The sequence below is a fragment of the Hydra vulgaris genome, chromosome 15 (assembly GCF_038396675.1).
Source record: "Hydra vulgaris chromosome 15, alternate assembly HydraT2T_AEP".
NCBI lineage: Eukaryota > Metazoa > Cnidaria > Hydrozoa > Anthoathecata > Hydridae > Hydra > Hydra vulgaris.
In genome coordinates, this window is record NC_088934.1 from 20,991,566 (window position 1) to 21,006,866 (window position 15,301).

Below are 15,301 nucleotides of genomic sequence, written 5' to 3' on the forward strand. Positions count from 1 at the left end.
GGCCGCTGAAATTTATTTAAAAATACCAGTCAGCAGACTGGCAAAGAAACAGTTATTAATTACAAGAAAGTGCTTCATAATAAAATCACATTTTGAGCTATAAAGATTTTATTTTTTGTAACTATTTTACTTAAAACTTTAAAAAAACATTTCAACTTATTATTATTTTACTTAATTTTATTTTGCACTATGTTGCAAAATAAAATTTTATTGAATGTAATAAAAAGAAACCTACCGCAACTATATTAGACAAGTATCATTTCAAAATGTTTCAAAATCAATAAAATAAATTTGAATTAAAAATAATGTATGATTCAAAATGTTTCACATTTTGAAAGTTTTATTTTGAATTCATGTTTCAGAATAAGTTTTTTTTTTTTTTTTTAATTCTGATTCACTCCAAACAAAGCTGCACCACTATTAAGTTGGGAGCTATAGAAAAAAAGAATAGAGTTAAGGAAAAGAATCATGAATCCAATTAAAAAAAAAGTTCAATGCAAATGAGAGATGGAATGTTAGACCTACCCTTATTAACAACGCTGTTGAAGATTTTCTCAAAGTCTTTAGAACCTAACTCTTGAGGTAAGATACGAGATTTAGTGAGCAGAGAATAATGGTTCTAAGCATCTGACAACATCTTTTTACACCGATTTCTTGCAATAATAAATAGCCACTTGTTCTTAAGAGAGTTGCTCTTTTAAAAAAGATGAAAAAAATGATTATGATTAGATATAGCAGCTGCACAAGAGGGTGAAAACCATGGCGTAGAATGAGGCTTGATTTGGAACCAACAAGAAGGAATAAAAGCTACCATTACTGCCTGAATCCAGGAAGTTACGTAGGAGGCACATTTTTCAGCAGAGAGGGAAAAGACATCAGTCCAAGGACCGTCACAGAGAAAATCTTTAGGGTAGCAGTAAGTAGTGCAATGATAGGGTAAGTCCGAAAAGGAAGTGCGAGATGAAAGATTTAAAAAGATCAGTGCATGGTCAGAACCATGCACTGATCTCTTTAAATCTAAGGATCAGAAAGCTAGGATCAGAGACCAGACAGTGATTATTGGAGTTTTTGCAAATCAAAGGATAGGTCCCCATCAACACGAAGATCAGAAGAAGGAATAGTAGAATTTAAATTGGTCTCACTAAGAGCAAGCAAGACTGGTGAATTTTGCAAGAGGTAAGATTCAACTGATGGAAGGTTGCTTCGCAGACCACGAATATTAGTAAAAGATATATTAAAACAGTTAGGTAGTGGGGATGGCTTATTATGTTTATTATTTTGGGTTACTTTTGGCATGTTTTAAGTGTAAAGAGAACTTGACTCATTCATAATAGACCACGACCTCCTAAGCAATGATCTATGCGATTTCCTCAGTCCTGTTAAATAACCCTGAGTCATAACAAAGGGCTCCTTATGCTGCCTCGACAATGTGCACCAAAAGCATTAACCATCCATGCGCAACATGGCACTGTTAATACTATGATATTTTGCGGCTATTGATGGAGCCAGCCTCTTTGAGAGCTACCGCAGAATTTGGGAAACCTTACTACCAGCCGGTCTCAGAACCATTAAACTGAGTTTTAGAGCTGTACCTTCATTAGGAGTTAACAGGAAGAGTTGCATAGCCACTATCAAGAAGGCACAAGCAAAAAGCTATGAAAAGAATCAAGAAGATCCAGCATTTGTCATCCTAGGCAGGATTTGATGTAACACAGGTTTGAATCTAAGCCAACCTAATAGATGAAGAAGGTATTTGAGACTTGTTAGAATTTGCCTAGGAGACCTCCTGCAAGACAGTAGCTGGTTGCAGTTAACATTTGCCCAAGATGAGTATTTTTATTGAGACACCATCTCTAGCCTTTACCCAACTAAGAGCCCCAATGCAGGGGAATTTTAGCTGGATGCAGTTAATATCAGCCCAAAATGAGTATTTTTATCAAGATACCACCTCTAACCTTTACTATATATATATATATATATATATATATATATATATATATATATATATATATATATATATATATATATATATATATATATATATATATATATATATATATATATATATATATATATATATATATATATATATATATATACATATATATAAATACATTTTTTAACTTTATTTAAAATTATTCTATAAGCAGTAAGATAAAAGATGTAATTAGCTTTTTAAAAAACCACATTAACTTTTGAATGATAATTATGCAAAAAAGTTTGAATGATAATTATGTTAGATGTAATATATAAACTTATTAAAATTAGGGTTAATGCTTGGGTTTAACTTAAATGACAAGTTTATTTTAAAATGTTACTAAATATTTAAATATTCAAATTTTTAAAAAATTCAATGTTTTTAAAAAATTCAATATTTAAATTTTATTCATTCTTAAAAAAAAAATTAGCTCATTTTTATTGCAACTTTATTTCGGTTTTCTTTCCTAAACATTTTTTTACTTAAAATTAAATACAAAATAATTGTGTTCTGAGGCTGTATCAAGAATTTGCACAAAACATAAGTTAAACTTATTTTTATAAACGCAAGTAGAGAGCAGCATTTTTTTTAATAAATGATATATACAACAACATTATTTTAGCAAATAGGGTTTAGAAAAATAATCTTTACTTTCTCAACAGAATCGCTAATAAAATAATAAACTTTTAATAAATAAAGTTGATAAATTAACGTAATTTTTTTATCTGTTACTCTCTAATTTTTTTTAAATGAAAAATCTTTTTTAATTGCAATTTTTTTTAAATGATTATTTAAGAAATAATCATTTAAGAAATAATTATTTTAAAAAACTTAACATATTTATACATATTTTATAATTCATTTATACTAATGTTGAGATAAACAATTTGTTAACATGAAAAAAAATTTTTAATGTAAATTCATTTTAATTATTCAATATAAAAAAAAAATGAAAATAAATATTTCCTAACAGTAATGATAAAAAACGAGTTAAATAATATTTAACTTGTTTTGCAGTAATTAATATTATTGCAGTAACTTAAAAAAGTTAATTTCTTTAAAAATAAAAAGATAAAGATAATTTTATGACGTCAAATTCATATTAGGCTAAAGAGTTAAGCATTTTTTATTTACAACAAGGCCTGTATATATATATATATATATATATATATATATATATATATATATATATATATATATATATATATATATATATATATATATATATATATATATATATATATATATATATATATATATATATATATATATATATATATATATATATATATATATATATATATATATATATATATGTATATATGTATTTATATGTATACGCATATATATCAGGGGCTAGTCTAGACAGTTTTCGATAGCGTCAACCGTATTTGGGTGCCGCCCAAATTAAAAATTGAGGACTTGTTTTTTTTTTTTTTTACATTTTTACAGCAAATATTGTTTTTTCGTGAAAAAAACGCCAATTTTCCGCTAACGCTCGTCGAGTCCAATTTGGGTGCCGCCAAAACTTTTTTCCTAGAACAGACCCTATATATATATATATATATATATATATATATATATATATATATATATATATATATATATATATATATATATATATATATATATATATATATATATATATATATATATATATATATATATATATATTAGTGATGTACTGATTAATCGGCATTGGCATTGGCTTAATTGGACACTTTTTGCACAATCAAAATAGGTATCATTCTTTATTTATTAGTTTACCAATTTTCGAACCAATGGCATTTTAATATTTTTATACTGCATTATGATAATAATTAAATAATAATAAATAAATAAACTTGAACATCACAAAATAAAATTATTTCTAAAACAACTTAATTATCTAAAAGTAATTTAGATATCTAAACAACATATGATTGTTGTTTAGATATCTAAATTACTAATAAACTAAAATAGAATTCTAAGTAAACTGCTTATGATAGAACTATTTTATTTTTAAAAGTGAACTAAAAAGCATTACTCTAAAATTGTATTTATTTTTTTGAAAGTTTTCTTTTCATAGAAAAAAAAAACTAAAAAATTTTTTTTGTTTAACTGAGTTTTTCTTATATCTTTTAAAATAATGGTTTGGCTCTGATTTGGGTCCAAGTATTTGTTTACCAGTGCTGATTCCATGAAAAAGATTATACAACTTAAAGCAGCATGGTTTTATATATATATATAAATCCAATGCTTTTTGACCATGCAAAATTTTGAATAAATTAAAAAATTTTAATAATTGTTTAATTCATCGGCATTGGCATCGGCATCAGCTAAAAAAGTCCTATCAGTACATCACTAATATATATATACATACATATATATATATATATATATATATATATATATATATATATATATATATATATATATATATATATATATATATATATATATATATATATATATATATATATATATATAAAACTGGTAATTCAAATTTATTTTTTAATTTTTTTTAGAAATTACCGGAATTCCATACCGGTAGTTTCATCTGTATTCCAGAATTACGGGAATACAGATAAAACTGGCAGATAAATCTGGCTTACACCATTATTATTATATTATGATATTCTGAGATTATGATAATATATTATATGATATTATTATGTTATATTATATTAATATTATGATATTCTGATATTAAAATAGTCTGAAATTTATTTCATATCTGCAAAAACAGAATTAAGTATTAAAAAACATTGTTATGAATCTTAAAATAAAATATATTCGAATTTGTAAAACTTTATTAAAAACTTTTAAAATATAAAAGAATTAAACTCTTACGCTTTAACATCTGAGGCTTCATCAACATTACCCCATGTTTTTGACAAAAGTCTATTAGAGGCTTCAGCTAACTGTGGAAAATTACGCTCTATTCTTGGTAACTCACTACCAGTTTCCATATCAGCAGTAAGCTGTTCAGCTCGATGCAAAAGATCAGAAAATGATATATCCATTTCTATTTGTGTATTATAAACTAGAAAAAATACTGAATATATTATTTAGATAGTGTGAATATCATTTGTAAAAATTTACACTATTCTAAAATTTATAATTCAATTGAAGCAGCATGTTATATTAAACAAAATGCTACATTCATTTTTAAATTAGCCAAAGAATGCTGGCGGAATAACTATTTGCCATACCTACTCCAGTAGTGGAGCATTTACTTTTTAATTATTTTTGATAGTTTTATTATTTACTTAGTTTAACAACTTTATGTTTTAGATGATTTGCATTGAATAATTAAAAAAAATTCATAAATTAATTAATCTTAAAAAAACACAATTATGTTTAATCATTTATTTTACACATTAACTTCCTAGATTTTTGGAGCATTTTATAGATTTCTATGTACAATGAGATTACTAAAGAGTAAAATATTGTGACTGCAATTACTTAACAACACTAAAAGTTATTTTTTAAATTGATTAGGAATGTTAACTATCTTTTGAACTTCATCATATGTATTTAAACAACATGCAGGTGTAATATCATTATCAATGGTATCTATGAAAAATAATTGACAATGAAGAATCAACTTTGGAAAAAAACTGTGATAAAAATAAAATCTAAAATCTTTTAATATAGTACTATAAAACATTATAGATAAGTTCTACCCCACTTTGAAGCATTCCTGTTGATTATTTGTATTTAATTTTGTAATAAATTTTTTAAGTAAAAATCAAATTTTCTCACGCCATCATTTTTAAACTTTTCTTCTATCTATTGCAAATCATGGCCAAAAAAAAGTTCTCAATGATCATTTAAACTAATTGAGATAAACATCTTAGTTTTCTTTCATCCTTAACTATCAAAATAAAGGTTTACTTTAAAGTAAGGATTTAGATATCTTAAAGCTTTATACCCAGGCTTAATTAATAAAAGTTACCAAACTAAGCTCAATAATAATTACTAGATACATATTTGATCAAATCCTAAGATAAAAAACATTATATTATGTTTTTTAAAACAGATTTTGATCAAATACATATATCATTTGTAAGGAATATAACTTGTAGTGCATATAGAATTTTTTTTAACAATTATTTTAATAATTATAATAATTGATTTAAAAAACATTATAATAATTATTATTATTTTAAATATTATTATGCATTATAGCTATTATTATATTGCTATAATTATTACTATAACAATTATTTTATTGCTATCATTTTTAATTACTTATTGCTATAATTATTACTAATTTTTATAAATATCTACATTTTAAATATTTAAATATTTGTTATGATTTCAAATGCCAGCTTATCTTCTAAACATTATATACCTAAACTATTCTTTTTTTACAGGAGAAGTAAACAACTATATATTAATAATAAATAGTGGATACATCCTATTAAAAAAAAAAAAAACTAATCAGAATACGAGGTTTACTAGATAGGCCAGCGATATTTTAAATAATAAATAAATTGATAGTGATAAAAGCATAAAATATACATATTATATTATATATGTAAATATTGCATACAATTTTGGCATTTATAAGAAAGCATTTACTTCAAATAATATTTATAACTTTTAATGTTTTTTTCGCGCGTTTACAATTTTTTAAATCACGCGTTTATTTCTATAACTACGTGTGCGCGTATTAAGAAAGCACCTATATTTTCGACAAAAACATTTTAATCATTGATACGAAAGTATATAATACATATATATATATATATATATATATATATATATATATATATATATATATATATATATATATATATATATATACATATATATATATATATATACATATATATATATACAGTGGCGGCGTTAGGGTAGGGCCTGGTTGGGCGATGGCCCAGGGCGCCGAATATAAAGGGGCGAAACCAATTGGTCATTTTACCCTTTGCCTTTTTTTTGAATGGGGTTAAATTGAGCTAGGGGCGCCGTAGAAATCTCGCCCAGGGCGCTGGTAGTGCTAAAACCGGCACTGTATATATATATATATATATATATATATATATATATATATATATATATATATATATATATATATATATATATATATATATATATATATATATATATATATATATATATATATATATATATATATATATATATATATATATATATATATATATATATATATATATATATATATATATATATGTATATATATATATATATATATATATATATATATATATATATATATATATATATATGTGGAAGTATATATATATATATATATATATATATATATATATATATATATATATATATATATATATATATATATATATATATATATATATATATATATATATATATATATATATATATATGTGGAAGTATATATATATATATATATATATATATATATATATATATATATATATATATATATATATATAGCATACTTAATATATGTACATATTTTAAAGGCTAGAAGAACGCATTCTGTTTTGTAGTACGAAGTCAATTTTAAAAGTGATTCGCAAAGCTTCTTCAAAGCTCTTGCTTTGTGCTTTTTGTTACTTTTTACAAAATCAGTCTTCAAATCAGGCAAACGCTGTGGTTTCTGTTTAAAATATAGGGCGATAGCAAAATACTTTAAACAAAAACCACAGCGTTTTCTCCCTATGGCTTCACCTTGTTGAAACCCCAACTCTGGATTAGTCTCTACCTCTGTTCTCTAAAAGATTTTCAATAATTTCTGGTATTGAATGCCATTCACATTAATTAAAGCTTGTTTGTTGCTTTAGAAAAAATATGACCTAACGATCTTTTCTGAAGTTGGCATGTGGCTAATATATATTTGTTGGCATTTGCTGGCGGAAAAAAACACTAAAAACTAACAGTTCTATTTGTGTTAATAAGATATATAAATAATATATTATAAATTGGAATATTTCACTTCACAAAGGTAATCCACTGCTATTAACTAATTTTGTTTGTTGAGCAACTATTGAAATCATGACAGTTACAATAAAAGATTTGGCATCTAAGTTTGAAATATTTAAAGATGATCAAATTAAAAGAGTCAAAGAATTAGAAGAAAAAGTGAAATTATCAGAACTTAAGACTACCGCTAAACCACCGCCTGAAAGTTCAACATCTACTGTAGTAAATTCATGGATTAGTTTGCTTCAAATAAAAGCAAAGTCAAAGAAAAAAATTTGATAATTTATGGTTTGGAATTGTATAAAAAAGATAGCATTTCTAATAAAATAACAGAAGACCGAGAAAATATTGATGCAATATTTCACAAAATTGGAATTAACAAATAAAAATTGTTAAAATTCACAGGTTTAGGTCTTAAAATGATAAAACAGCACCAGTGCTAGTGGAACTAAAAACTTCAGATGATCGAATTGAAGTAATATAATCAGCCAAAAAACCAGGAATAGATGAACAGTTTAAAAATGTATTTATTAACCTCTACTTAACCACAACGCAACGTGATCTTGTAAAAAAAAAAACTTCTTGTTCAAAGAAATAAATTGAACGATCAACTAAATAAAGATGGCATCAGTGATTATAAATATGGGATTCGTAACAACAAAATTGTTAGAATATCAATTAAACATGTCAATTATCATTTAATTGAATATCAATTAAACATGTATAGTAATCTTAAATCAAACTTTATTAAAATTAGAAAGAAAAATAATGATTTGTCAACTAGGAAAGACATCAAAAAAGTTACAGCAACTAATTGTTTAAAAGATTACTGTATAAAAAAACACATTAACAATTCTAGTCTTGCAGTGTGGTCAACAAATGCAACGTCACTAAGCAACAAAATTGATGAAGTTAGAGCTCTAATTGCAACTTGCCAACCTAATGTGCTTTTCGTTTCTGAGACTTGATTTAAACAAATATCAGATATAAATATAATAAATTACCATTTGTATAAGTGTGATCGAGAAAAAAAAAGAGGTGGCGGAATTTGTATTTATATTTGTATTATAAAAACTCAATTATAGCCTCAATATACAGTGCCAAAAATCTATTAGACAAAGGATTATTTTCAGGATTACTTATTTCAGGAGACTTTAATTTTGACAAGATTACTTGGAGTAATGAAAATGCGCACTCTTCTGGTCTCAATGAAAACCAATCTAATAAGTTTTTAACTTATTTAGACAACTACTTCTTCAAACAAATGGTACTAGAAACCACATTTCAAAAATCAACAATTGAAATGACAATATTTTAGATCTAGTAATTGTCAATGATGACACCAGAGTTTCAGATATAATTCATTTACCACCTCTTGGAGTTAAAGAACATGCTCATCATCTTTTATCTTTTAATTTTTATTAATCAAACATAACTAATCCAAATAAAAACAATAATCGGTTAAATTACATGAAAGGAGACTATTTAAAAATAAATTAATACATGCTAAATAATGATTGGAATAAATTATTTTTAGAAAAACCTATCAGTGACTGTTATAAAATCTTTCTGGATCATTATCATTCAGCATGTAAGTCATATATACCAAAAGTGTGTGGAATTAAAAATCAAAAAAATCCTTGGCTAAACTATGAGTTGAAGCAAGCAATAAAAAGAAAAAACAATTTGCATATACGAATCAAGAAGTTAAGCTTGTAAGATCACCTGTTAAAGAGCCAATATAACAATATGAAAAAGGATCAAAAATTATTGTATTTATATATAAATTGCAAACCAACAATTAAAAGCTACATTAAAGCAGTTGAAAATAAAGATGGTACCGTTGTCATTGATAAAACACAAATTGCTTGTATCTTAAATTACTATATCGGAACGTTTGGAGACACTACCAGAATTTAAAAATAGATTTTAAACTAAGTTAGTAAAAATATATGTCTCTGAAGAACTAGTACAAAACTATATGCTAAAAACAGATATTAGAAAATCTATGGGTCCTGACTGTGTTAATCCATATGTATTGAAGCACGCTGCAAACCGTATGAGTTTGCCTTTATATCTTATTTATAAGAAATCAATTTTGAGTGGTTTTAACCCAGACGAATGGAAAAAAGCTAATGTAACTCCTCTTTTCAAAAAAGGAAATAAACTTAAACCATGTAGCTATCGTCCAATATCTTTAACTTCAATCCCCTGCAAAATTATAGAACGAATTATAGCTGACAAAATTATTAATCATTTAAATTCTAATAAACTTTTCATCAACTTTGTTTTTGAAAAGGCAGACGCTGTACAACTAATCTTTAAGAGTGCTTAGACATTTTATATACTGATTTTGCCAAAGCCTTTGACCGTGTTTCACATAAACGTCTGTTAATAAAGTTATTCTCTTACTGCATCAAATCTAACTTATTAAATTGGATTAAATAATTTCTATCTGAAAGATAACAAAGATTAGTCCTGGGTGACATAACTTCATCATGACAAAATGTTGTGAGTGGAGTAGTTCAAGGATCGGTATTATTTTTAATTTTCGTAAACGATTTACCAGAACAAGCAATTAATACTTCAAAATTGTATGCCGATGATAACAAACTTATTGCACCGGTTAATTCATTTATAGATCGTGATCTTATGCAAAATGATATTGATAAGTTAGTAAAATGGGCACACAAATGGGACATGGATTTAAATATTGAAAAATGTAAGATAATGCACTTTGGTATACATAATCAAAAATTTGATTATTACATGACTGATAATGATATTAAGATCAAATTACTAACAACAAACATTGAAAGAGATTTAGGAGTTTTGATATCAGACAACTTGAAATGGACAATGCAAATCAGAGCAGCAGCTTCAAGTGCCAAAGCTTTTATTTATAAAACTTGTGACATTTCTAGAAGCTATTTTGTGCGTATGTGAGACCACATCTAGAACTTGCTGTTCAGTATGGAATATGTTCTTAAAGAATGACATTGATATACTTAAAAATGTGCAAAGACGATGATTTACTTGAAAATGTGCAACTAAGGTGATACCTGAAATTAAACACCTTTCATACGAAGAAATGTTAATCAAACTGAATTTAACAACATTAACTGAAAGAAGAAAATGTGGTGATTTAATTCAATTTTATAAATTTTTCCATCATATTGAAGATATCTCATGGTACAATCCGCCTAAATTTTGTGAATCGTTATTGTTGTCTGGGCCAGCTGCTAATACAAGATGTAATCAGTTTAAACACAGTTTATAAACTCAACAGGTCAACAGTCAAATTCGAAAACATTTCTTCACAAACCGAATTGTAAAGACATGGAATATTGTGCCACAGTCAACCATTGAAGCATTAACGGTGAACAATTTCAAGAGCAAAATAGATAATTTATCTAGTATTATGTCGATTACTAACTACACTTCTAGAAACAACATAAATAACTATTATTTGTTGTTTATATTGTTAATTATAAAATTATTATTGTTAAAGTCTGTCACAGATTTAACATAGCGTTAAGTCTCAACACCAATAATAATTATTATAATATTATTATTATGTGGCTGAATGGGTCAACGCGGCTGCCTTCAATTTGAACAAAAACTTGTCAGCAGTTTCAAGGATTGTTTTTTTACGAGTGAGTAGAGATCTCTACTCACTCGTAAAAAAACAAGCTCGAAACATATAACCTTATCAATATGTTTGAAACCAACGATGGCAATATCACTACAGACTACAGGGTTATAACCGCCACAGTTAACAAAAAAGGAAACAAGCTCAAAGCTTGTAACTACAGTCAGTGTCTCTCACTGCGCAAGTTTATGGAGAGAATTATCAAAGAAAAGATTATAAAACACTGTGCGTGACACAATCTAATTTCAAAGTGTTTCATAATCAACAATGCAAAAGATTTTGACGAGTCAATAATTAAGCCAAAAATATAACTTTTGTTAGCCAAACAGTCTAAAATTTGACTGGCCATATCATTTATTGTATGATAAGCTGAACGCACTTTCAAAAACCAAGCTGTGTTATGAATAATCCATTATCTTTTTTAAGAGAGTTATACAGTTGGTTATAGATAATGCATACGTGAAAATAAATATAGGTCTGTTGTTAGATGAAATAATCGTCAGTTTTGCAGACAGGGCTACTCTTGCAATTTTTAATTGACACGGAAAAGTTGTTAACGATAGATTAAAGATTTAAAAAAGATTCAACAATATCACCCAATGAGCACGCGTTGTCTGGAGGTCGTCCGCAAGACAGCTACTTGACATCCGTAAGACGTCCCCCGGACGACGCATACCCTCTAGGCAAGCTTTTAGAATATTATCAGTAATATCGTAAAACGCCACTTTTCTATTTTAGGTGCATTAAAAGTTGGTCAAAGTTTTTTTACTAACAGTTCAGAATCATCCATTGCAAAGTGAGCTTTTTTTAAACAGAACTTGAATGGATTTTTTTCCCGGAATCAAACTGCTGTTTGTTTAAAAATAAATTAAGATTTCCGGCAACTTTTTTCTTATTAGATATACTTTGTTCATATATGTTTTCAATGTCTTTAAAATAACAGTGTTTTTTTAATTGTTGTTTTTCTGTTACTTCTTTAATTATGTTGTTTTACTATTGTAATGTTTTGTAATTGTAATGTTTTATTTTGTAATGTAATGCAATCATGTTTTTTTTACTATTTTCTATTTTATTAAATTTTCAAGGGGAGAGGGTGTAAATTTTATATGGCTAAAATATCTGAAGACAATAATATTTTTCAATGAAATTTTAAATCCCTGAATCTATTCCAAACTGCAGTGACCACAAAATGATCATTTAGAAAGGTTCTATATGATTTTTGGAACATTCTGGTTGATAACACCAAATTTAAATGCACTTTGTCAACCGAACAAATTTCCCCTCCTGCTTCGGATTCCCCTACTCTGTTACTTTGTTATATACCAGCAAGAAAAAGTTTAATTTTCAAAAGAAATTTAAACAAAGAAATTTTCATAAAAATAAAATACACAGCAAAAAAAACAACAATTTAATTAAAATTCTTTTTCAGAATATGAAAAAGATACTAAAACGCTGTTTTCAGAAAATAAATAAGAGAAGTAATATATAAAATAAGAAAATAAATAAGAGGCAGGTAAAACAATGTTATCAACATTTCAAGCTCAAATGAAAAGATAATCATGAAAAGACTCTTCATGGTTTAACTAAAAACTATTGGTATTGTGAGCAAAATAATGGTAATTGTTTCAAATACGTTATTGTAACAATTAAAATAATGGTAATTGTTACAAATACATTATTTTAACAATTAAAATAATGGTAATTGTTACAAATATGAATATATGAAGTTCAGTTTTGGTTTCCATGATAAGCCGTTTGACAAAAAAGAAAAAGTCAATTTGAGCGAACAAGCAAACAAATGCTCAAAAAAAATTTATTTAATTTGTAGAGATATTGAAAAAATTTATTTTATTCAGATAACTTTCTTTAATGGAAATTTTTTTGACCTGTAAACAAATGGGCTATTGTTTTGACTTAATTCGCTCATTGTTTTTTGTTGCTCAGAGTAATATTGAACATTTTGCTTAAAATTGTTGCCAAAATAAAAAGTATGATTGACTTTTTAAAGTTGTATCGTATAATACTTTACGTTTTAAAATTTTTGGCAATAGTTTGGCAACTTAAGCTATAGTTTTAAAATTTTTATAACAGAATAAAATGTTATTTTAAAAAGAGAACACTCATGAAGAAATATATACTAAAATAGTTTAATATAAAGGCGAACAAAACCTTAAAATGGGAGCTACTTAGTATTTTTTTTTAATATCACTACCAATAAGGAACCACCATTTAAGGCTCCCTCTAACCACCATTTAAGTTGAGAGTTAACAAGAAACAAACAGTTAACTACCAATCTAAATAGCAAAACTAAACGTGAAGACGAGAGACTGGTTCCAAAGCACCGATAATCAAGAGAAATACTAGATGAATAAAAGTTTAAGCATGGCTGGACTTTAAAGGTAAAAGTAAATAGATCCAACTTTGCTGAATGACCAGTCATGCAAGATTGAAGTTTGGTTAATAGAAAAAATGATAATAGCTGCCTTAAGCAGCGACCATAGTAGTATTTGAAGAAATGATAAAAAAATAAAACCTTACAACATTGGGACAGAGATTCAACATTTTTAATGCGTTTTCGAACGTTGTCTCAAAATAAAGAGCCTTCAACAGAAAAATCTTGTCCACAAAATATAATTTTAATAATGCGTTTAGTAAAAAAGGATTCGATAATTTTAAAAGTCTTTCTAAATACACCATATGAAGCGAGCTTATGGAGATACAAGTAGTCCAGACTTTATTGAAAACCTTTAAAACATCAAGAAAATTAGCCTTTGCCTTAAAGTTTTTATAAAATGCTCAATATAATCTTTATGTTATAACAGTTTACAAGTCAGCAATAGAACGTTAAGATTAAAATCCGTATTGATTGTCTGAATGTTCATGAGATATTAAAAGTTTATTAATTAAAAATTTAAACACTTATAAAAGTAATAGGAAGACTGATTGATATAAAGATGGGTCAGATCTCCAGTGTTTTAAAAATTAGAAAAACAGTTATCGTTTTCAAGCAGACAGGAAATCGAGAATAATTTAAGCACTTGCTAAATAATTTAGAGAATAATGACAAATGTCGTTGTTTTAAAACAGTTTTGAAAAGATCATAAAAAGAACTTTGTGCGAATAACAAGCTGTAGATTAGTTGAGCGCGAAATAATTTTAATAATAAAAGCCGGGATGATTTTAATGTCTGAGTGTGGTTATTAGATTTAAGAGTTGAATTAGAGAAAAAGCTCTTTGCAAATAGTTCAGCAACTGTTTCTGTTTTTTTTAATTATATAATTCCCAAGGGTTTTAAGATTAGATTCATGTATGGTATGTTACCAAGATGAAATGTTAGACTTTCCTTTGTTTTTAACAAAGATTTATTTAAGTCTAACATTTCATTTTGGTAACATACCATACATGTTAAAAATTTACTCTAAGTCTCTAGAATCTAACTTTTGAGATGAAACACAAGATTTAATAAACTGAGACCTAAATAAATGGTCCTTGGCGCCAGACATCACCTTTTAATATTCACAAATCAAGAAGTGAAGGTAAATAATTAAGGTTGTCAGGAAAACGAGTTATAAAGTTAACTATCTAAGTAAGAGATTATGAAAGACTAAAACTATGAGCCTTAAAGTAAGCAAGATTAGTGAACCAAGTCTTTTAGTGTGACGAGCATTAAAGGCATCAACAACAATAATATTATTGCTGAAGGATTAAGAGATAAAACTCGGTCAATTTGATGAGAAACTACATTAAAAAGATTG

The 15,301-nt window shown here is 26.2% G+C and overlaps 1 protein-coding gene across 1 annotated transcript in view; it reads right to left on the reverse strand.

Annotated features, from left to right (window-relative positions):
* The window catches only part of LOC136072096 (nuclear pore complex protein Nup93-like), a 29,396-nt gene extending 24,380 nt beyond the window's left edge, over positions 1-5,016 (reverse strand). Inside the window, exon 1 of the mRNA XM_065820359.1 lies at positions 4,811-5,016. Within this exon, the coding sequence (XP_065676431.1) occupies positions 4,811-4,983 (173 nt within the window). The 5' untranslated portion in view covers positions 4,984-5,016. The remainder of the gene's footprint in view (positions 1-4,810) is intronic.
* Positions 5,017-15,301: the final 10,285 nt, after the last annotated feature.